The sequence below is a fragment of the Choristoneura fumiferana genome, chromosome 13, assembly GCF_025370935.1.
Source record: "Choristoneura fumiferana chromosome 13, NRCan_CFum_1, whole genome shotgun sequence".
Classification (NCBI taxonomy): Eukaryota; Metazoa; Arthropoda; class Insecta; order Lepidoptera; family Tortricidae; genus Choristoneura; species Choristoneura fumiferana.
Window position 1 is genome coordinate 15,461,725 of NC_133484.1, and position 24,830 is coordinate 15,486,554.

Sequence of the window (24,830 nt, forward strand, 5' to 3'; positions counted from 1 at the left end):
GGAAATAACCAATGGGATTACGAAGAGTCAAGTTACAGGAAGCTTAATTCGGAAATTTGAAATTGTTTCATTCATCACAGGTGGATAAATTATGCCTATTTATATGTTTAACATAATAACTTACTTACTTATTTTAGTAGGTAACACTGTATATAAAAGTCTAGTGTTGCAAATATCTTAATTTAGGTATTTAAAAATTACCATAACTAGATTCTTTGATTCATATTTTTTTATTTTTCAATTAATTTTGTTAATTGTTCCATTTTTGCTTAAAAGTGCTTTAATCTAATATTAAAACCATTAATAAATAAGATTGGTTTGGTAAATATATTAATTGTTAAATCTATGTCGATGAAATTTAAGACCGTTATTTTTATCACGTTCAAAGGCTTGTTCAAATGAACAGGTATTTTGGCTATTCCATTGATAATTTCACTTAGCAATCCACAAGCTTCAAATTATAACAAATCCATTGTACAGAACACAGTGAAAATTAAATCCCTTAGCTTAGTAGGCTAATTTAAATACCAAAGCAAACCAAATGTTCCATTCATAATGCTGAGTTAATTCCTTAGGACATTACCCACGAGTTGCCGCCATTCCTTTTGAATTATTTTCAAAGGTAATTAAGAATAAAATTGCGGCTACGGTACTTAGTTATATTCAAACGGAGTGAGTTTTATTTTTGTGATGCGCGGAATTGAGGCTAATTATAAATTACGCCTAAAAAGTGCCTCCTGTGTTTGTGTTTGTTGTGCCTACGCTTTGGTTTCTTGAGCATGGACTGTGCGAAATTGGACAAAGGGAAGTCACCCCTTTTCGCCTAACGTCCAACCAAACCAACCCTTTTATACAGACCACTTTGAATTAATCCCCATACAGATTATGAGGACTTATCAGTTTGAGTGGGTCTCAAATTATTTTAATATTAAATGTGATCGGCATTTTTGTTCAGCTTACACTTGATTGATTTCTTGTTAAGGTTCTGTTATAGTACATTGTGTATTAAGGGGCGTAAGAAGTGGATTACTAACGAGATTCTATTAGAAGCCCGACGCCGGAGGCGGAGGGCTTTAAATGGCCCGAATTTGTAATCCCCTTACGGCCCGTGATATGTACATACTATGATTTTCATCACATTGCGAGGAATAAAATGCAAAAAAATAAATTATTTTGTGTCTAAAAACTTTACAGCTCAGCAAAGGCAAGACGCTAAGAAAACAACTGAATAAAATATGGCTACCCGCCAATACAGGAGGCTGCTGCAAAATTTGAACATCGAAGTTCGTACCGTCCCTCTCACTCTCGTATTAAATAATATTAACATCAGGAAAACGATAAGAACTTCGATTTTCGAATTTCGTGGTAGCACCCCTGATTGTCACTTTTTTCGAGTCGTCTACCATAGATAATACTAAGAACCGTGTTTAGTTTAGAATTTGAACTGGCTTACGGCCAGATTATTCCAACATGCTAAAAAAATACTTACTAAAATTATTGCAAAACAATTTGATATAAATTTAAAATATTAAAATAACGAAGTTTCATGAAGGGTGGCAAATTTATATGGTGTAAAATTAGGTTATAGCTAAGTTTTAATGATGTAAATAAAACGTTGGCTGACTTGAAACCTCTTTAATCTGAAATGACGTACTTACCTACTAACTTTTTAAAAGTAAAGTCATAACTCCCTTCGGAAGGAAAACGATACTTAAATCTATAATTCCCGCGGGAACAATTGAGACCATTGACCTGTAGTACCTATACAGGCATGGAATAACGTCATTGACGAGCAAGTGTGCTGAAAAAAAAAATAGATAGATGCAGCTATTATTTATAAGTATTTTTTAATTAAATCAGCAGTGCTTTGTTTCGAATGGACCAGCCAAGGTACCAGCAGCACTACCCATACGTCATCAAGTAGGTATTGGATCGGATAATGCTTATGACATTCATTGGCCATTGACAGAAATCTGTCCATCCGCATATCCATCTGTGATGCTAGCACGGTAATTTTTTCAGCACAGCATACGTATTGTTTTTGAGCATACTTTGGCATTTATTCAAAAAGTAATAACCACAAAAACGTGGCAGATGGCTTAACTCCACGGAACACCGTTTTCCCATTAAAAACGACATAAAACCTCCAACGGACGTAAAGTAAATAATAATGATATAAACGGCTTGCGAAATTATATTAAGAAGGCAAAATGTATATATCAATGGGGTTTAGGATAAACCCCTACGCCACGGTCACAGCCGTCCTTGGCGAGCTGGAGGGTACCTTGCCCACTGCACTGCAGCGTATCCCACTAATATTATAAATGCGAAAGTTTGTAAGTCTGTTTGTTTGTTTATTTTTCACCTCATCACGCTAAAACCGCTCGACCGATTTAGACGAGATTCGGTAGGTATACAGATAAGTAGTTTAAGTCCCAGGGGAAGGACATAGGATAGTTTTTATATGGAAAAATTGCATAGTTCCTGCGGGATAGCGATAAACAGATTCTACGCAGACGGAGTCGCAGGCAGGCAGTAAACTATAATAATATATGATAGATCTTATAGTCACAATGCTTCAATAAAGCTCTTCTAAGTAAACAACAGGAAAATAGCTCTATTAAAAGCTATTTAGAATCAAGAAAATAAACCAAAAATTATTTGAAAGTATTTTGTTTTTTTTTCGGTGTCTAGTTTACATTCTTTCTCGCTAAGTGCGTTGTTCAAAATAAACAAGAGCTTAATACAAAACAAAGCTGATGACGCGTTCGTTTACGTGGGTGCACACTCACCGGGGTTCAGCTGAAAACCAGCGCTGCAGCCTGCAGCCCTGGTTACAGAGCTACGGCACATGCTGAGCTGAGTCCTTTTGGCATCACACTACAGCACAACGTCTCTAATTTTTCTCTCTTCTTCTATTTACGTTTTTACTGTGTTTTTTTATATCAATAAATGTTGTGAGTTTGAGTTTGAAATATTTTGCAGGAACAAAACTTTAAATATACTTAATTATTATATTTATATTATTATTAGTCAATTTCTGAAGAAAATCTTGATGTAAGTAAATGAAGATAATAATCACAATATATTTTAAGAGCGATTACCTGCTGAGCTGGAAACGTTGCATTTTTGTTAGTTTTTCTCGATTATTCCACAAAAATTTAATGAAAATTCAAAATGTTGTCTGATAGAACTCTTCTAAAAGCAAACTAGAATTAAAAACTTGTCACCGAGTGCTACATGAGTTTTAACTCTGCATAAGTAAATAAGATTCTTAAAATTTACAACTACACTCTGCATAGCCGGGGAATTAGAAAAATCGTTACTTAACCTGATTGCTGTCAAGTAGGTAGTTGTGATACCGAGAAACAAGATAGAATCACAATCAACTTACCTATTAGTAGATGGATAATACTTGAATTCAAAATTACCTTTTATTATCCGTCTGTCCTCAAATCGAGATGACCTCTGAAGCTCTTTCTGCTATAATAACAGTGGAGAGGAAAACCTTTTAGTTCAGTCAATTTAATCATAAAAACATTTTTATTTTAAGATTCCACTGTCGCATACACTTCAGAGCGCAGATGAAAATTGGCATTTCTTTTTATAGCTATTATGTAAATTTTATCCTCCCTCTTCATGTACACATTACAGATCTATCCATGCATATGTAGGTATACAGTTTTGATAAAGTGTTATACAGGTATTCAAATATTGGCATCACAAGTGTTCACCAACATAACATACTCACTCACACACATATACACACAACCTCAACTTACATGGAATCATAATTAGATCTAGATTAGATTAAGATGAAAGTGCTTACCAGTGTCTCGAGCTCCGAACCACTGTCCTTCATATCACAACAGGGTAACCTAGCATGAAGGCCAGGGAACAATTTTACTATATTTATAATAGCAGGCCCCGTATATTATTAATTTTTGATTTCATATTGTTATTTCTTTTGTAAGAGGCTTATGATATATACTTTTTATTATTATTATAATGCTTACTTAAAAATCATTTGCCTTTGGGTCACGTAAGGACCTAAAATAGTAACGCGCTGATAACGTTTCAGTGGCTCGTAGGCTTTTCATGACTGCATTATGACGGGTTTATGGATACACCAATAAAGTTATAGAGCCTCGTTTTAGGCTTTAAGCGTACTTTTACCCGTCATATAAAATGAGAGAGAATGTTGTCAACGTTTAATTTAAGCGAGGAATTAGAATAGTTGCGTCTTTCCCGCTGTGTCTCAGCAGGTATAACATTTGATCATTAGCTGATAAAAACGTAATCTGGATCTAACGTTAAGTCTGATTTGAGCTTAAGAGTTATCAATCCAGAGTTTAATCTTGCAAGTGGTTAGAAAGCTTTTATAGTATTTTATGCAACTGTTGTATAAGCAATTCGGCTCGTATCGCTACCTACGCCAACTCGCGTTTTAAGACCAAGTTATGCAACGTTGCATACGTTGCACGAAAGCCGCTTCTGTTGTTTTTTTTTATAAAAGAATTTCCGTATACTGCCTCTACAGTTGGAATAAATATTTGTTAAATTGAATGAATTTGTAACAAATCTGTAATAGAAATCTTAATAAAATCATATGTAAAGGTTTAATAACATTTATTATAAATTATGCGTTTTATGCGTTTATTGTTCAACCTTTTTAATGACCCCAAGATGAGGTTTTTTGCAGTATTAAAAAATAAGTATGACATATTTTATAAGAAGTTCTCAGTTCAAATTACAACGCATGTTATGAGTATGAGATTTGTATTGTACCTACTGGACACTTTTTTATGTTTTTAAATGTGATTATTATATTTGTTTCTTAATGATCGGATTACTTATATTTAAAAAATTGTGTTTGTTTTCTCAGGATTCTAACCTAGAATCACTCGCTATCGCTCGTGATTCAATTATAGAATCCTTCGCTTACTCAGGATTCAAATTCAACACTCGCATCAAAAAACAACTTTGCTCTCTTGTTGCACAAATAACTATTCTAAGACTAAGTACTTTTAAATAATCATCATCAGGCCAGTTTTCCTTTTCTACACACATCTGACACATTCAACACGGTATGAAAAGAAATATGAATGAAGCGAATGAGGGCTATCGCGTATGAATTCGCCACTAGAGGCGCTAGTGTAGCGTGAGGTCTCCGAAATGTCAAATCTCATAGTTTTTGGGTGAGCTACGCGGGTTTATTTATAATTAGAATAATTTTGTGAATATTTTGCAATACCTGAAATTAATTATGGCAATTATGCGTTCCGGGGCAATGAATATCTGTGTTTTGAGACAGTTTTGTCTTTCGGAAACCTTTGTTCTCCCTTTTTCCAAACAAAACGGGGACTATGCAACATTGTGGCATGCTCGATATTTTTATGGTACGATTTTAAGGTGTGTTAAATATGATTTTAATCCAAACATTGTTTTCACGCCCGTAATAACAGACTTTGAAAGCCACACTTAAAAACCTCACGCAACAGTGCGCCATCTAGTGAGTGAAAAAACGATAGCCCTCATTACGTTTATGGTTAGTTTTTTTTTTATTCATGCCAACTTGCCAGTGGCGCGATCGCTTTTAATACTTTTCAAGACAAACAACACTTGTAATGAATGAAAAAATGCTCAATTTAGGACTAAGCATTACCTAGTAAAATATAATATTCTTTGTTTACAAAATGTTAATACTAAATTTTATTTTTGAATAATTATTGATTATCGAAAATACAAACTGAAATATAGATGCACAGAAAAACCAGAAAAATAAGACCAGCGCTGGGGCTACGGCATAGACGTCGCTAGTGTCGCTGCTTAAGTGGCTAAATAAGAAACAACACAAGCTGAGATATGAGGTGCATACGAGAAATTCGTGTCTGTATCGTGATCCAGCGGTGGTGTAGCGGTATAGCACACGGCACGGAATGCGGAGGACCTGGGTTCGATTCCCAGCGCTGGTCTTATTTTTCTGGTTTTTCTGTGCATCTATATTTCAGTTTGTATTTTCGATATAAGTTTTACGGGATGACCGTAAAAGTAACAAAAAATTTTAAATTGAAAAAAAAAATACAAAAAGATTAAAAAAAAAAACTTGATTATTGATTAGTAACTGAATAAAAATGTTGTGAAATAATTTCATTGTATGTTGGTAATACTGTATTTATTCAAAATAGAAGTTAGAAATCCTAAATTTAAAAAGTCAACTGTCAAAGCAAGGTCGTTGAACTGTATTATAATAAATTTCAAAGCAATTAAAAGCGTCCATAAGTGTGCTTTTATGAGCCAAAGAGTCATAGACTTTTTCCCGACTTATTATGTATATCATTGTATTCGTGTTAAACTGGGACACCGCATTGTTAGATAAACAATATAAGAAGATGTATTCCCTAGACATAGCCCCGAGCTCGGGAGTCTTACGTCACGTTAGGGTTAGGACTACTTCAAAGAACATAACATCGTGTAAAGAACTAGGAAACTAGAAGTTTTGAATAAACTTAGGAGGACGTGGTGACTCAACTTAAGCAGAGGGTCGGGAGTTAAAACACGAGCTCGGAAGTTTCGGAATTTAGGTGCGGAAATGAATTTTATATTTCCAGAGGTGGAAAAATACTGTGACGTGACACATTGCAAAACAATTTATTGGCATTCAAGTGTAAAATATTCAATTTACAGCAGGCTTGGCGGCATTCTATCTCAGCGCTATCTAATTATGAAAGAAAATGTCGTGTAAATATGTTTTAAGTAAATCCAAGTTTAGCTGCGATTTTTAAACTGTTTCTCGCAGTTGAGACCTCTTGAATTCAATAAAGAGATAAAGAAGTGTCCGGAGAGGGCTTAGGGAGATCATTCGCCTTACGGAGCCAACGAGAGTGCTCGAAGGCAGTGACCGGCTTCGGCAAAGAGGCCAATCCCGTGTGACAACTATTATCTGATTGATTAATATTGGTAAAACAGTGTTATTTGGGCGTCTAAGTGGTAGGACGTGGTATGTTATTATATTCCCTTCGAAGTCTGCCCAATTAAGAAAGCCACCATTTTAGTTAAGAAAGAAGTTAACATTTTAAAGCGAGGATTGTGTTTTTCATGAACCAATAGAAACGCTTCATTTACCTCGCCTCGCTCTTCCACCAGAGATGTGATCACCAAGTCTGAAGTCGGTGCCTCAGCACGAGCCAGCCGGAGTGATTGAAGCTCAATATATAGTATGTAGGTGAGGTAGACGACTATAGGTCTACTCCTGCTGGCTCGTGCTGAGGCACCGACTTCAGACTGGTAGAAAATTATTTTCATGGTTTTTGTAGTCGGTTCAATTTTTTGTTATAAAATTATTGTGATGCTGATTTTTATTTCACTAAATTAATGTTCACTTTTTGTTTCAATTTTGCTACGAAAAAAAGTCAAGTTACGAAAATATTGGAATCTGTCCACATTTTACCCACAGCGAGTGAAATTGTCAGAAAATCCCATCCTAACTAATAGCAGTTGAATCGCACAGTACTAGATTTCAGTCCCGTGCTAGCTCGCTGGTTTACGAATTACTACGAGTAAGCTATTGCAATATAGCAGCCTTAGATAACCATCGACCTTGGGCTAGGCTGACCTGGGAAACCATAATCTAAGTGGTAGGAGGTGAATTATTGTTATCAGGAAGGTCAATAACTCTTTTATACATTTTCAAAGCTTCATTGGACCCCGAACCGAGTTCAAGGCTAATATGGCACGCTAGAAGTAATGCCGTACAAAGAGCCAATACAGCACGCTTGCGGGGGTTGCCGGGTGTTACTGCGTACAATTTGACAGTAAAGAAGGGCGTGTTTCGCGAAAAATGAAACGACAAGAAATGATGACGTCACTAACTAAACATTACGGAATTCATTGTGACGAGTGACGAGCTAAATTCCCTTCGAATTAGGTATGTGTAGTAGAATTAGGTAATTACTGTAAAATTGATAATTTTAGAATCCAAATGATTATTATTAGAAATAAAGTTCATAAATTTGTACTACACAAAAATAAAGTGAGATAAGTACTTAGTATAAAATAAATACTATCTCACTCAGTTCAAATCCCAAATCCAGCTAAGTTATAGAGGTAGGTTAGGTACCTCCTGATACGATATTGATCCCATTATGGATAATCAATGACCACTTGGCAGGATCTCTTTAATTTTACATTAAGAAAGGCTTTTAAAGTCACTGAGCAGCGACTGGAGTGTTATCGGGGAATCCGTCTTGATAACAATCGAGGATATCCTTTTCAATTTTCACGCGCGAGAAATTGCCATTTTGATTAATAGTGCAGAACCGCACGTCGTGCTCTCGGTGACAAATCATCGGTCGTGAAAGGCAAGTACGTGATGCCTTATAATAATAATAATAATATAATTTATTTAGTTTTATATTATTATTTAGTATTATATTATTATTTATTTGTTATTTATTAGTTTTAGTCTTATATTTAGTTTTAGGTCACGAAGACGAAAACCCGACCGGTTCTAGACTAGAACTGATGCCAAAGATTATACTGAAATGAAGCAAAACTTAAATACGTATACAAAGGACCTAAAACTATCATGTTCGTAATACTCGAATTATGATTTTTGTATTAGATGTGTTAAGATTTAACAATATATGAACATCTTTATTATCACATGAGTCGTGTGAGATAGCAACATGTAAGTAGTTTCTTCTCACTGATTAATGTGAAAAAAAAACATGAAGTAATGAGAAACAAATCTAGATTAGACCAACTTTCGTTCGTTAAGATCAGATTAAGGATGATGTAGCACCCAAGTACACTACGGTTTTTACTGGGAAAAATTATTTATGTCGTATTTAGTCCTATTAAGAATTAAACATAATTAGGTATAACACCCAACTCGTGGTAACTTTGCACTTAAATCTAACAATCTGATTTCGATAGGTTGGTTGTCATTCTCGTAACGGTTCCGGGTTTGTTGAATGGAACCATCCTTTGAGGGGTTGGTAGGTATATTATTTAACGGTTTACACCGGCTCAGGTGAACGGTCACCGTCTGGTCTCTACGCGAACCTAATTTGGAATTTCAGGCTACCACCGCAATAAACATGCCACCGGACGACACCGGACATTTATTCAACATCTAGGTATATATACTCTTTAGTTGGGAAAGTGAATGTGCTTTTCATGTAAGTAGAGCCGGTGCGGTGTGGACACTATACCTTCCGTGGTTTCTTTAATCGTGTAAGCTCTGGTTTGCCGAGCAAAGTACATTATGAACAATATGTTTACTGTACTTATCCATACCCTACCCATTTCCTTTATCAGCTTTTGGTAGCAGAGAAGCAAGGTAAAAATATTGTAGTTCATTTAAATATATAGACGTCCGCAGAGTAATATCGTTATGTTCATTGTGTTCAAAAGACACACAAAAAAGTGGAGCAAATATTTAAGACGATTATTTTTTGTCTTTGAAGTGAAAGCAAGAGATCTCTCGCTTTTACTCCAGACTCCGTATGATAGCTATGATGAAAACAAAAACCACTAAAATATAAATATATATATTAAATTGCTGCAAAAGTTTCAGCGGCAGAACAAAGTTAATAATTAAGGACGCGCTAATTAGGGATATTAAACCTCTCAGAGCGTGGTATGAATTTATTATCAGGTGCTACGGCACAGGCTATTTAGCAATTCAGCGCCATTAGTAGCCCGTAAGGCGGGGTTATCAAACTTATCAACCGGAAGTCATAGAATCATCACACTGACGATTTGATCGTCAGTATTCCACGCACATCAGACGTCAGAAACATGGAATAAGAATATGCAGAACAGAAACTACTGAACCAATTTTAGGGTTGCCAACCGTTGCAAAAAATCCCTCGTACTATGCAGCTAAAAATCTCGTATTTTGACTTTCAAACCTCGTACATTTAATATTATGCATCTAAAACGTGCTAAAACCAAAATTAAGGCATATTAAACTATTGGATTTAGGACTTTGTACTCAATTAAATAAACTATTGCAAGTTTCTTACTAAATAAAACATCATTTTGTATCTCAAAAAATCTTTTCTCAAGACTCAAAATTCAATTAAAATTACAAAAAAAACTAAATTTGTCTGTATTATTACAAATCTTTGCAAATAATGGTAGTACAAAATGTGTGTATGGCCATATTAACAAAATCTCGTACATAATTGTACGAGGTCGATAGTGTCCTCGCATCTCGTACGGAGGGCCACAAATCTCCTATTTGTACGAGGAACCTCGTACGGTTTGCAACCCTGACCAATTTTGATAAAATTTGCATTGTTCCCTAAGTTAGACCATACCTAGTCTAACTAAAAAAGTTTTTTTGCAATCCGACATACTTCTTGAGATATACGCGGACGCAAGCATGCAAATATACATAATGTGTAAACACTTGTGAAATTTAGCACGCATGTTTAAAAGCTGGCATAGACTAACATATACAAAAACTGTGCAATTCTGAAAATACTACGTACATAGTACAAGTTGGTTGATAAAAATAAATCTACACCCCAATCCGCACTGGGCCCGCATGAGAACTACGATCCAAGCCGATCTGACTAATAGTACCTATGTGCTTACTTTAGTGCAATAAATATGTATACCAACTGCTCGCCTTTTGAAACAGAAATTTAAAACACGAAAAACGACGATTGTTCGAAAGAGTATTCAAATAGTTCTTGTAAGTGTAAAGTCTGTTAGAGACAAAAGGCAGCCCCATATCTCTCGCTCACCTACATTCCATTCATCGAGCAAGTTCTTTATGCCATGGAGTTCAAGACGACGTGAACAGATAGCACGTAATGTAGCGCCAGGGAAGGCAAATGACGGAAATTGCATTTTCAACTTATAGTGTACCTAAAGCAAAGTTTGATTTCCCTTTATTAGATTAGATTGCAACTGGTACGGAAACTCGTGGTGGCGTTGGAAAAAGGATTTCCGATGAATCTTTTATTTAAAATTCAAGTTGAAAGTTTTTATAGCGGGTTTAAAATGAAGCCGCAGAAGTTAGACTACAGTGCAGCATTTTAAGTCGCTGTACTTAAGCAAGTAGCTTTTTCTTGTCCTTAGCTAGCGCTTATTTCTACGTTAAGTTTTTTCAGCTTTTCTCTTTCGAGAAACCACGAAGGTTCGGTATATAAGTACATAACATATATAAATGTGACGCACGTAGAATTATGTAACACGTGTAGGTGTTTTCAGTTCAAAAGTTTTAGATTTTACGTTAGATGAGAAAAATGTCGAGAACCAGACTGCAAATTTTCGATATATTTATTCGCAATATTCTTGTTGTCCTTAGTGCACAGTATCTGAGAGTCAGTTCAGTCTGATGGGGAGGCAACAAATTGTTTCAAATATCTACTTCTTTAACATCTCATCGTTAACGTCCCCTCTTAATTATTACATCACATCAAACCAACGCGTTGATTCTGTCATCACAATAAGTACGATATTTGACTATTTTTTATATGTTTTATAAATTAAAACTTCACAGTGCCTGTTATCGAATATAAAAACAATTTTTATGCTACCTTTACAAATAACAAAATTATAAAGGTTTGAAAGTCAAGATTAGACAGAGAAAGACATACTTACATGTGACGTCACACGCAAGTAGCGCCATACTTGCTACATAGAGAAAAGCGTTTGAGAAAGAGACAGGTATATAGATTATTCAAAAAATCATTATAAATCCAATTTTCAATCGATTTAAGTTTTCTCTTCGCTAAACACTGTACATCTATATTTTCATAATAATATATAAGACATGGCAAATTCAGGAGTTGTCAAATACCGTATTTTAAGGTGTATATTTGTTACGGGATGTAGACCGTGATTACCTTGTGTTCCCGATATTTCGACTTTTTTTTTTATTCGACTGTATGGCAAACGAGCAAGTGGGTCTCCTGATGATAAGAGATCACCACCGCCCATAGACACCTGCAACACCAAGGGGATTGCAGATGCGTTGCCAACCTAGAGGCCTAAGATGGGATACCTCAAGTGCCAGAAATTTCACCGGCTGTCTTGCTCTCCACGCCGAAACACAACAGTGCAAGCACTGCTGCTTTACGGCAGGATTAGCGAGCAAGATGGTGGTAGCAATCCGGGCGGACCTTGCACAAGGTCCTACCACCTGCAAAAACGTACATCGTAGTTGGTAGACGGGTAACATTCTCTCGCACATTTTCTGCAGTCTACTCGTGATGCATAATGCATTAAACTGCGTCGAAATATCGGGAACTCATTAAAGATAATCAAGGTCTTCATCCTGTAGGTAACTAATAACATCTTAACTAGTGTATCATTTATCATCATATAAGCTGGATGACGAACACTTTTTATCAAGGGCCTGCCACTTAGAACGCCACAATGAACATCAACTCGCCATTTGCATTTTAAGGGGCATCGCGAAACATCTTGGTTTCAGGCATTAACAAACAGCTTAATTGTCGAGCACCCCTCTACATATATCTTCGCATATCACAAGGTTCCATCTCGAGGTCGTCCAAGGATATCCGCCTTCTACTCCCCTGCGCCGTCGCAATCAATTAGCGACCACAACCATGTTCAACCGGCGGTGCGGCAACCGAATTCTCTGTACACTGCACGGTCAAGACGTTCACCACATAACGGTCCATTGGCAACACACGCAATGTATTAGAAAATCCATTGCCGCACGCATAGACGTGGCCAAGTCGTTACTCGTCTCTTTCTCGCTATCCTTTCCTTATTATGTCTCTTGACTTGACGTTTATTGGATCAATGTCGACGATTTATTCTGCCGAAATGGCCCAGGTGTGGGCGTTATTCGTTTTCTAATGAATACTGTGTTAACTGACTGTTCATTTCAGATTCTGTTACTGGGAACCTATCCCACAACGGCAATGAGCTTCTCGGCGAATTACGTTGGCATTGGCATGGCACGCCTATTTGACGATGCAGCTATTTATAAATAAAAATAAATCAGATAGCAAGCTAGAAAAGTATTCCAAAGGGAATGGTACCTCATATCCACAAATCTGTTTGGAATATTTGAAGTAGGTAGGTAGAAAAGTCTCTTGAGATCAGAGGCTGGATTTTGTGAGACGAATTGTAAGGCTCACGTTAATTCTTAGATTTCGTAGCGCTTACATATTCTTATTTCAAATTATTTTAGGTGAACTTGGGAATATCCTTGTGCCTGTTGAATCCATACTATCCTTACTAATGTTAAAAATGTGAAAATATATCTGCCTGTCTGCCAACGTCTTCACGCAGTTTGAGACCCTGGGAAGGGCAAAAGATTGCAGTTTCCGCGGGAAAGCGATGAACAAAGAATAATAATATTAAAAACTACTACACCACATTTTTTAGAAGCAACCTCAACTGTAAAAGCAAATTGCTCAGCACCACTTGGCGAGAAAGCCGGCGTAATAGTCTATGCAGACTGAACAAACACATACACGAATACGCGATTATCCGACGGTTAAGGCAGGGTTTCATGCCTCGCCCGAGCCCGGGGCTAGCGGTCGTTAGTAGCTATGTCAGAGAACCAGTAGCTGTGTCAACTAAGTAGGAATTCTAACGTTTTAAGTTCAACATACTTTGAGCAATCCAGAGGAACGCTTATTGAAACGATATCACTCGAAAATACCAATGGAAAGTGATGAGATTGACGACAAATTGAGAAATTGTGCTGAATTTGGAATACGAGTAGAGTAATAACTTAGTAAATCAATAGATAATGAAATAGGCCTTCCACTTTCCACTTAATCCTTTTCTATATATTATGCTTTAATAAGTGTTGAAGAGCTCTATGACAGACTAAACTAATTGTAAGCAGAAAATCCCAGTTCCATCTGATCAGTGTCTTTGCAGCTTTATTACTACCCTGAAGCTAATTCTCGTAAGCGTTAAGCTTGATTAAACTGCAGTTGTGTATTCAAAGCGTCGACCTATTTAGACGATAGCATTAAAGGTCTACTTGTAATTTTTCATTGCGTTTTGTACTGTTACTGTACTGGTTAGAAAGAGCGACATGAGTTTGGCATGAGCCTACTGTTTTACGTTTGATGTGGAAGGGATCACAAGGACCGGGTGTAGGCTACGGCCGCCACGGGATACCCCATCTATTCAATGTCTCTATTCAAGTGTCGTAAATTTATGTAAACATCGGGCGAATGACGTGAACGTTCAAAGACAGGTATATTCCAGGTAACGAAATGCGAATATTGCGAATATTCTCGGATTGCTTGGATTTTTTTTCTTTCTTTACCTCACTTAAAAAACGTATTAGTGTCACCACAAAAACTTAGACGGTCGTTGAATATGTGTTTAAATTTAAAACATATCAGTTTGTACAAAACTTTATTTTAAGCATGTCTAAGATATATTACATTTTTGTGGGCCAAATACGTTTAATACAGATAAGAGATGTCGCTACTAAGCAATCAAATTATGATTGGTTTTTTGGAGTCTATTTGTATTTTTTATTTCTACTCCAAATTTGTTACTTTTACAGGTATCCCGTGAAACCATATCGAAAATACAAACTGAGACATGGATGCACAGAAAAACCAGAAAAAGAGAACAGCGCTGGGAATCGAACCCAGGTCCTCAGCAATCCGTGCTGCGTGCTATAACCCCTACACCACCGCTGGACAGGAATCTAGACACGATTTTTTTTTTATATCTCAGGTTGCTTATTTCTACTACGCTACTTATGCAGCAGCACTAGCGACATCTATGTTCCGCTCTCATCGAGAGACGTCACACTCTTTCGGAACCAACCGCTCACCCAGACAAGAGATATTATTAAGAGTTATTATTTGGTATTTTCGATATGGTTTCACGGGATACCCGTAAAATAAATCATAATTTGATTGCTTAGTAGCGACATCTCTTGTCTGGGTGAGCGGTTGGTTCCGAAAGAGTGTGACGTCTCTCGATGAGAGCGGAACATAGATGTCGCTAGTGCTGCTGCATAAGTAGCGTAGTAGAAATAAGCAACCTGAGATATGTATGCATAGGAAAAATTCTTGTCTAGATTCCTGTCCAGCGGTGGTGTAGGGGTTATAGCACGCAGCACGGATTGCTGAGGACCTGGGTTCGATTCCCAGCGCTGGTCTCTTTTTCTGGTTTTTCTGTGCATCCATGTCTCAGTTTGTATTTTCGATATGGTTTCACGGGATACCCGTAAAAGTAACAAATTTGGAGTTGAAATAAAAAATACAAAAAGACTCCAAAAACCAATCATAATTTGATTGCTTAGTAGCGACATCTCTTGTCTGGGTGAGCGGTTGGTTCCGAAAAAGTGTGACGTCTCTCGATGAGAGCGGAACATAGATGTCGCTAGTGCTGCTGCATAAGTAGCGTAGTAGAAATAAGCAACCTGAGATATGTATGCATAGGAAAAATTCGTGTCTAGATTCCTGTCCAGCGGTGGTGTAGGGGTTACAGCACTTATAGCACGCAGCACGGATTGCTGAGGACCTGGGTTCGATTCCCAGCGCTGGTCTCTTTTTCTGGTTTTTCTGTGCATCCATGTCTCAGTTTGTATTTTCGATATCACAATAACGTACAGTAACATTACAGTTAATAGATATTATTATATACCCAGTCGACCGTTATTCAGTTGGTATAATTTTTTTCTAAATTTTTGAGAACAAATGAAGAGTAAAGGTCTACAATTGCAAATCTATCAACGCGAAATCAGGAGCGAAGAGACGTCGATCGGGTCGGGTTTGTTCGGCCAACCGATTCCGCCGCAATAGATGTGAGGCCTTTGGGCCCCCTGAGTCCACTGTATCAAAACGTCCAATGCACCACAATGACCTAGTTACAGCAATGATACAGTTATCAGAATTCGGACTAAATATATCGAAATATCAAACTGTACCGCAATGTCGATGTGAAGAGTAGAAATTTTAGTAGAGTGGATGTTTGGGTAACTAGAGTGAACGTTTAAAGGAGAGTGGACATTTTATAAAATGGACGTTAAGACGTTATACAGTGGATGTCTTGATACAGTGGTCAGTGTGGATTCACATTCCTTTGCCTTGTACAAATCCATTTTCTAAACTGAGCCATGTTGATGGTAGCACGTGGTTGTTGTTGCAGGCGCGATCCCGATGGTGACGGCGACGGTGCACTGTGCGCCGGCGCTGCTGCGGTACTTCGTGCTCGCCGTCTACTCGCTCGGCAGCATGCTGGGCCTTTATAAGGTAAACTTATCCTCAATCACACCTCACTCTATCCTATCCCACTCTAAATTACATTTAATTTTAACAGTATTAAGTTTTATGACGTAACAATATTAATTAATCAACCAACCAACTAAGCCAACTAAAGACTACCTAAAAAATACTATACTAAAATACTATTATTTGAGGTAAAAATAAAAGTAAACAAAATAATAGAAAACTAAAATCAAAACTAAAAATTTCAGAAAGTGTTATGTTTCAGTTCCTAAAATTTTACGCGACGCTATCCATCTTCTTTGTGAGCACTAACAATCCAAAAGAAGTTGGATATAGGTATAGATATGTAAGTTTGTACATAAAATTTCACTTTACTAAGTTTTGATAAAGTACACAACTGGCTCAGAACAACGGTGCTGAAACAACTGAGATCTCAAGTAATACTTAGAGCCAAGAACCTGCTGTTTCCATATTTAAGCACTTTTAGTATTTTAGTACTAAGTACCTAAGTATGACTACGAGTAAGAGCGCTCTAGTAGTGAGCGCCAACCAGTAATGCTCGAGCAATCGCTTGCCAGTTGGCAGGCCAGGCCAGATCGATGGAATATGGGGCTTCCAAAGTCGTAACATTCTACGGGTGGGTGTGTTTAACTTCGTTCAATGTGTCAGTCTTTTTACGCCTACTACCTGTGCTATGTCCACGTACTATTATTGTACATAAGTACCTATATTGCCCTTTACAGTGGAAGTGTGGATGTTTCGTTGAATTAATAGAGGGTGTCAAGAATCACTGCTGAACTTCTATGTCTTCCTTGGGATCCATAGACATGAGTTTATGATTGTATTTGTAAGAAGCGCTTGATACAGAGTGCAAAATTCGAACTTCATATCTTGCCGTCCCCTGATGCTAATATTATTTAATATGAGTGAAAGGGACGGTACGATACGTACTTCGAGGTACCGCATCACTGGATTTCAAGTCCAGTTTAGACCTGCAAGAAATTACAACGCTGCATGCGCTCGATTGACCACTTCAAACTCCTTCGCCTTACGGCCTCGCAATGTAATACAACTTACAAAAATTTTCTTGCAAGTCTAAACTGGGCTTAAAAGACGCAGTAAGATAAACCTGCTACGGTAGGTCTATACATACTACTGAATCATTCAAACAACACCGCCACAGCTTCGGATGAATGCATTCACATATCTGACGGTTGTGATATTGGTTTCCGCATCGGCATATAGCTGGTATGCTGTATATATACCTTGCACCGGGAATTGTGTGAATGCGAGGAACCAATTCCAAATGTTCTATTGTAGTAATACCTACTAGTAGGTACTTGGTTCTATTGACTGATAATCTAATTTGTAATCGTAACGTCGTAATTTTATACTTTTATTTCACCTTATTGTTTTTTTTTTTTCGTTTAAATGGAGTGTTATGTATGATAGTTGTCATTGAAAATTTTTAAGTATGAGGTTTTAATCCTGAAACAAGTATTTTCATTTCTTTCAATTAAAAATATAACTATTCTTGGCAATGGGTACTTATCATAATGCTGGCGATAATTTCCAGCGCTGATTTTCAGCCCGGTCCTTGTGCCGGTCGGTCTGGTAAGGATGGCCGCAACTACCTATACCTACTTAGATAAAGAAAAGCAGGACAGGCAAATATTTATTCAGTAGATGTGCAGATGTGTATTTCGTAGCCAGTTGTAGGTATGTTAAACATATATTTATGTAAGGTGCTGTAAAACTAATCGGGAATATTTCAGCAAGTGGTTGGGTTAGTTTGACTGAATATCCCTGTAAATGTTTTTTAGGGATTTTGTAATTATGATTTATTAATCAATGTTCAAAGTGCACTGCACCTATACAGGGGCGTTCAGTTCACAATCAGTCACACTAATCCAAAATTTGTATGAAAAATACGAACATTATTATTTATCTATTTAAGTACATCTACTAGTTGCTTAGTTTGAGACTAGGTCAACTAAATTTTGGAAAAGTAAAATAGAAAAATATAATATAATATAATATATAGTATATATAATATATAGTCTGTACGTAAAATCTAACCAAGTCAAATCCTGAACTCGCAGTAACAACATCCCAGCATGGCACACCTATTAGATCACAATTCTATTGTCGGCGAAGTCAACTACGACGCGTATTCCTAATATTGAACTTAATTGGCACTCACTACATATTTATGTTTTTTATAGAATATATCATGTAAACCAGTTTGTTGTTTTATGTGTGGCATGTTTCGTTGGCGCAGGCGATGCGCGCGTGGTCGCCGTGGGAGCGGCGGCTGTGCTTCGCGGCGCCGTTCTGCATGCGCGTGCTGCTGGCCGGCGCGCGCGCCGCGCGGCTCGGCGGCGGCGACCCGCACGCTATCCTGCACGTGTTCCTGCAGGCGAGTACACATACACACACACACACACACACTCACTCACCAAACCTTATAATTTATTGAGTCGGTGTTACTTTACGGAGGTCCATTCCATATTGATAAACAATAAGTGGCGTACATTGGGTCAATTGCAGGGTAGGCAGCGATAGCTCGCGTCGCAGCTGCACTTTGCTTGCTCACCTGCAACAATACAATACACCCCGTACAATAGCTACGTATTTGCAACAAATCTGGTATTTAGCATGAGGCATGGTTAACAGTTGTGATGCTATGAGGATGAACTCTGGTCTAAACGCGACAGTGCACAGTGTAGTGTGGTACTCGTATATTGTTGATAATTGAGTTTGTGTGATTTGTGTGTTCAATCTTACAGTGTAGAGAGATGGAGGAGTTGCATGAACATACATTTGTTGCATATAGACGTAGTCATCGTAAGGTCGCAGGTGAGGTAAGTAATTGTTTATATTTCACCAAACCTTATAGGTACAGTCAAGTGCAAAAATATGGACTTATTTATCTAACCCTTGAAAAATATGTTCCATAGTCTGTTATTCCGGCGTAATAAGGCCGTGGTAATATATTTTTGAGTGGTTCGAATCGATATATATTTTCGCACTTGACTGTACTGTCTGATAAAGTTTGGTTGCAAATGTTTACGACGACTTTCTTGGGTAAACCGTTTGGTCTAGGTATAATAAACAAGCTTTTATTGCTTGACACCTGCGTCAAATCCTCTAGCGAGTTATTTGTTCGCGCTCTATTATCGCGCTCGAATTATGTATATAATTTTAAATTATATAATTCGAGTTAAATACTCAAAATATCTTGTTTAAAACTGTATAGCTCATCTGGTTGGGTTGAAGGTACCTACCGGGGTAACCGACCTCGGGATGGACTCCTCGGTCCCAAAAATTATGCATGAACGATGAATCGCAAAATGCTTCAGCTGTCTTTGATGTATATGAAGTAAAATGTGAATAATAGTGATCGTATCCATAAGACTCAAAATTAATAGTGTTCACAGACTGTTATAATCCATTCAAAGCTTTAAGAACTTATTGGATAGATTGTGAAAAAGATTAGCGCGAAAAAATTTTAGCTCTACATATAAAGGGTTAAAGATTTCAGGGTAGACAGGCAGTGCAATTTTACTTTCTAATTACACTATGTATATTATAATACCTATGATGGATGATACGAAAGTTTCAGCCTACGGAACTCAAAAATTAATTTAGGTTCAATTTCTATATCCTGATCCTGATAGATCCTGATTTCTATGTCTGTTATCCTGTCAATGGTTCAAAGAGATAAGCTCGCCTTTGTACATCTTATTATCCTGTGTTCTGTTATTTTCATGTGTTTTTATTTCTATATTGGTTGATATTGGCTACATCTGGTATACTCGTATAATAGAGTTGAAACGAGCGAGTTCTCGACAAATCTTGAGAATATATCGGAGTTACTTTCAACTGTAATTAACTGTAGTAAGTCAGTAAGGCAATAACCGGGTGAAATGTGGCCTGCAACCACTCGCTACCAGTTGGCGGCCCGCCAATGGGGCTATTCTAGCAATAATACTAACCTAACGAACTTGCCGCTGACCTTCGCGAAACATTCTCTTGTTTTCGGTCGTACCTTCTATGATTTTTCTGAAAGAACTGACGCCGTCGTAAACAGAACGATTTGGAAACAATATTCGTTTACGCCTCAACGCGCACCAGCTATTACGTAATGCGAACTGAATTGTTTTATTACATTTAGTACCTAAACCGAGTAGTAAAATTGTGTAATAATTTCACATTAAACTGAAACCATGTTTCCGAACAGAGCGGCTGCATTTTATGGTTGGACAGTAATTTTAAAACGTTTTGTGACTTGAATACTTAACAAATAAAGTAAATAACCGGATTAGTATACGAGCACAGAATATATAATAGTACTGACGTACAGAATGGCCACGCTCCGCCCCGCACCGGTTCGAGTTACCCCACCCCTCAAGCGCAGATTGCAGGAAAACCGCAGGAAAGCAGTCGGGTGCGCAACGCGATATATGTCGGTAGCACCGTCGCACAGCACTAAGTTCGGAAGCAATAACTTTGCGAAATGGTAATATACTGTGCATTGTATGGGTGTTTGTCAACAGCCAAAGATAAGAAAAGGAGTTTTTTTTCGATTTCCGAAGGACGAAAAAAGGTAGGTAAGGTACCTAACCAACTTTAATTAGCAACATGTACAATGTACTTAGGTATTAGGTAACTGAGGAAAAAACCAATACCTAGGTTTAAAAATGTGTACCTATAATGTATAAATAGACGTCTTATATTAGTAGGTAGGTATTTGTAAAATTGATTTGTTAATTCTCTCCTATCAATAGACCAATATATATCTTATCTACACACACTATACTAATTATATAACAAATTGTCTAAAAGTATCGCGATTAATACATGAAATAACTAATTAGGTACTTACCGAATAATTCGTTCAAGTTTGTAGTCATATATTTATTGTAATGTAAAATAATAATGCTTAAATACATAGACAGACACATTTTAATTAGGTTTAAATAAAAATATATGATTAACGATTACATTTATTTACACATCTAAGCCATACCTACATACCCTATAGTACCCTAGGGTTTTGCGATAGTCAGCCCTGTGTGTCTTACGCACACATTGACGCGTGTATAGACGTCGTCGTGCCTATGTAGATTCAAGAACGCGTATTTTGTATGGCGTGGCCGCCCTGTGATACGAGTACACATTGGGAACGATTTTTAACTAAGAATAGTTTCTTTGCCGGAACTGGTGAGCACACAGGCCACTCGATCGGTTCCATTAATCGTGGTGACTCGACCGGTAATCGAGCCGCAGATTGGTTTGCACATTGCCGAGGGAAGCCTATTAGTAATTAATCAGAAGCGGTTCGCTGATCCGCCGCGCGTCGATGATTTTCGTGCGCGGGGCATTAGCGATGAGTATAAGTTTTGGTCTAATCAGCCAAAGTTCTTTGAAGCAATAAGTAATGTGGAAGTCGGAATATAAATAATATTCACACGTGGCAGGAATTACTCATATTGAAGTCGGGACATAGTATTGTATTATTTATTGTACAAATAAAAAACACATGAAATTAACAGGTAACAGGATAATAAGATGTAAAAAGGCGAATCTATCCTTTAAAGGGATCCCTTGTTTAAAGGGATCTCTTCCAGTTAACCTTTGAACGATTGACAGGATATCAGAAACATGAGTATCGCATAGTTCACTTGTATCATGAATTAATTAATTACACCCTTAAATAATCTCTCGCAATTATCTTTTATTAACACTAACAAGTATATATTTTGAGTGTAGTGCTATACATCATCTTTCTATTTTATTCGTGCGACGCATTCTGTTCGTGTTACGTAAGTTATTGCTTTAAAAAATAAAAAATAAATGGATTGAAAATAATTTTGCGACACGGTCATCCACAATAACGGATTAATCCGCGTCAGAACCAAATGCATGATTCCATTTACCCGGTCAAGAATGTTCAGCCGCGGTGCCAGCGCTTGACCCGAGTCAACCCTCTCAAAACGAAATGATATAGTTGCGTAACGAGGGTCGTTCTATTACTATAAGCTCAGACAGATAGCTATATCTTAATAGTTTGAAATGAGATGGCTCGCCATCGACCACAGCACCGACCGTGATTTTTACCCGACTGCAAGGAGAGGTACATAATATTTGTAGGGTTCCGTAGCCAAAATGGCAAAAACGGAACCCTTATAGTTTCGCCATGTCTGTCTGTCTGTCTGTCCGTCCAAGGCTTTGCTCAGGGACTTTCAATGCTAGAAAGCAATAGTAGTAGCTTCAATGACAGATTTCGCATACAAAAACTATAATTTGATTGTGATTGCGAGGGGTGCGCCAAAGTTGGTATAATTTTTCAACCCCGATTATTGGAACTCCGAAAACGTTTGTCATTCAATTTTCTGTCATAATACTCACTATTAATACTTAGTCACTATTACTACCGATCATAACTCCGAAACATTTAAAACCATAATGGCAGTTGTCATAATTATCTCTTGTACTTCTTTTTTTGTCATACTTTTTTTAAGCATATTGTTTTGTACTCATAAAACTCCATTATCATATATTTTTAAAGCAGACTTATTTGTAGCTATAAACTTCACTGTCATACCATCATGGCCTGCGTTGCTTTCGTTTAGTGAATAAAAATGTGATAAAATAAGTATTTCGATGACAACGCCATCAATGGGCGAAGCAATCACCATCTGTTGGATGTTATAACTGCAGACATTATTTAACCACAATAGATGTAAGTAACAGAAAAAACATTCGTCAGCAAATCAATTTTAATATATGAATTTACCCTCAATCGTCTTATAAGTTTATTAGATATCAGAAATGTAGGTTAGGTTAAGTTAAAAACTGCGACTCCCTCAAAACCATACTGCTACGCAGTAAAGTAGGTTAGGTTAGGTTAGAACTGCAACCCTACAGAACCAAACTACTGCCATTAATATAGGTTAGGTTAGGTTAGAACTGCGACCACTACAGAACCAAACTGCCACCAGTAAAGTAGGATACTCACAATTTAAGTAAATAATCTCATCAATATCATCATCTGGGCCTATTTATATTCGTTTATTTCTCCTCCATATTGATAATAATATATAAAAACTTTCACTCCAGTTCCAACATCGCATTAACGTTATATAAACGTAAAAAACTGTATCGATGTTTAAATGTTATGATTAATCAGTTTATTGAAAGAAATATGATAACCAGCATTATGAGTACAAACATATCTTAGTGACAACGTTATGAATTACGATATTCTGATAAGTGACCATTATGACCTCAGTTGGTAGTAGTAGGTACAAATTTATGACAAATAAAATTATGAAGTAAAAAATTCGGAAGAGTGATGATTCTGGCTACAAATCGGTAGCAGGGAAAAAAATCGGAGGATCGATTTTATGCGAGTCAATATGGACCCGTGATTGCGAGTGTCAAAAACGTTACGCAATAAACCGGGTCAACGATCTGACTAAGAAAAGGATAGGTACCTTACCTACTACTCGATACCATGATGCTCGATCCAGGCTTCCTCAACTATACCTATTACTGTCCAAAGATTATATAAAAAGGCTTATAATTATTACAACACGCAAGGCCATCTTTACCCGAGGGTTCAAGGGATGCATGACGCCCGAGCGCAGGGTCCTAGGGGGCACGACCCAAGCCGAACTAAGGTTCGGCTATAAGTAGCAACACATAAATACTTAGATAGATAGATAAAAAACTTTATTGCCACAACATAAACACGGCTTAGTAAATAACCAACAATTGTATTATACGCATCCTTTGAGCATTTTTTTTTCTTTAATTAAGAGGTGTAGTTTAAAAAACCAAGGTAGATTATAACGATACATAATATTTCTGCGGTCCGTAATAGGATATATAACTATAAGAAGATTAAGAACGTCTGCGTAGAAATGAGCGGTCGCGGGGCTTCGGTTAACTAACTTCACAAGGGCAGGCCGAGGTGGAAGTTCGCGATCACGGTCCCGCTTGTGTGAAAACTTTAGCCATTCCAAGTTAGACATGATGTGCAATATAAATATGCGCAGAGACTTATGGAAGGTGGAGAGTGTTTAAATGTTAACTACCTATACCTACATGTATGGATGATACAGGATGTAAACCTGAAACTACCGTGAGACTCACTCATATTAAATGATATTGACCCGGATAACTCACGGCTTAAATCGAGTTTAGCCCGACACGTTTCGGGATAATCCGTTGCCCGTCTTCCTAGGAGCAACGCGACTTGGCGGCTGCTGCAACACGCGCACACCTCCGGACCGTGCAGGAGCACCTAGGAAGGAAGAAGGGCTACGGATTAGCCCAAAACAGTCGAGCTAAACTAAATTTTATAATATTGTATAGGATTTAATAATATTGTAAATCTGTTTACAAAAAATATACCTCGTTGAGTTTCTTGCCGGATTCTTCTCAACAGAAGTTTTTCTGAACTGGTGGTAGTTTTTTTGACATTAATAAGTGCTTGTTATAGCCTAAATTGAATAAAGATATTTTGACTTTGACTTTGAGATTTAAGCCGTGAGTATTATCCGGCTCAATATTATTTAATATAGGATGTAAACCAGTTTTTTTTTTTCATGA

The 24,830-nt window shown here is 37.2% G+C and overlaps 1 protein-coding gene and 1 long non-coding RNA gene across 2 annotated transcripts in view; one reads left to right on the plus strand and one right to left on the minus strand.

Moving 5' to 3' along the window:
* LOC141434159 (progestin and adipoQ receptor family member 4) overlaps positions 1–24,830 on the plus strand; it is an 84,234-nt gene that overhangs the window by 31,300 nt on the left and 28,104 nt on the right. Inside the window, exons 3-4 of the mRNA XM_074096480.1 lie at positions 16,129–16,232; positions 18,490–18,627. Of these exons, the coding sequence (XP_073952581.1) occupies positions 16,129–16,232; positions 18,490–18,627 (242 nt within the window). The remainder of the gene's footprint in view (positions 1–16,128; positions 16,233–18,489; positions 18,628–24,830) is intronic.
* Positions 18,530–20,356, minus strand: LOC141434160 (uncharacterized). The gene is made up of 3 exons (XR_012452023.1): positions 20,207–20,356; positions 18,743–18,804; positions 18,530–18,621 (listed from the first exon to the last, which is right to left on the minus strand). It is a non-coding gene; the product is annotated as an uncharacterized lncRNA (long non-coding RNA).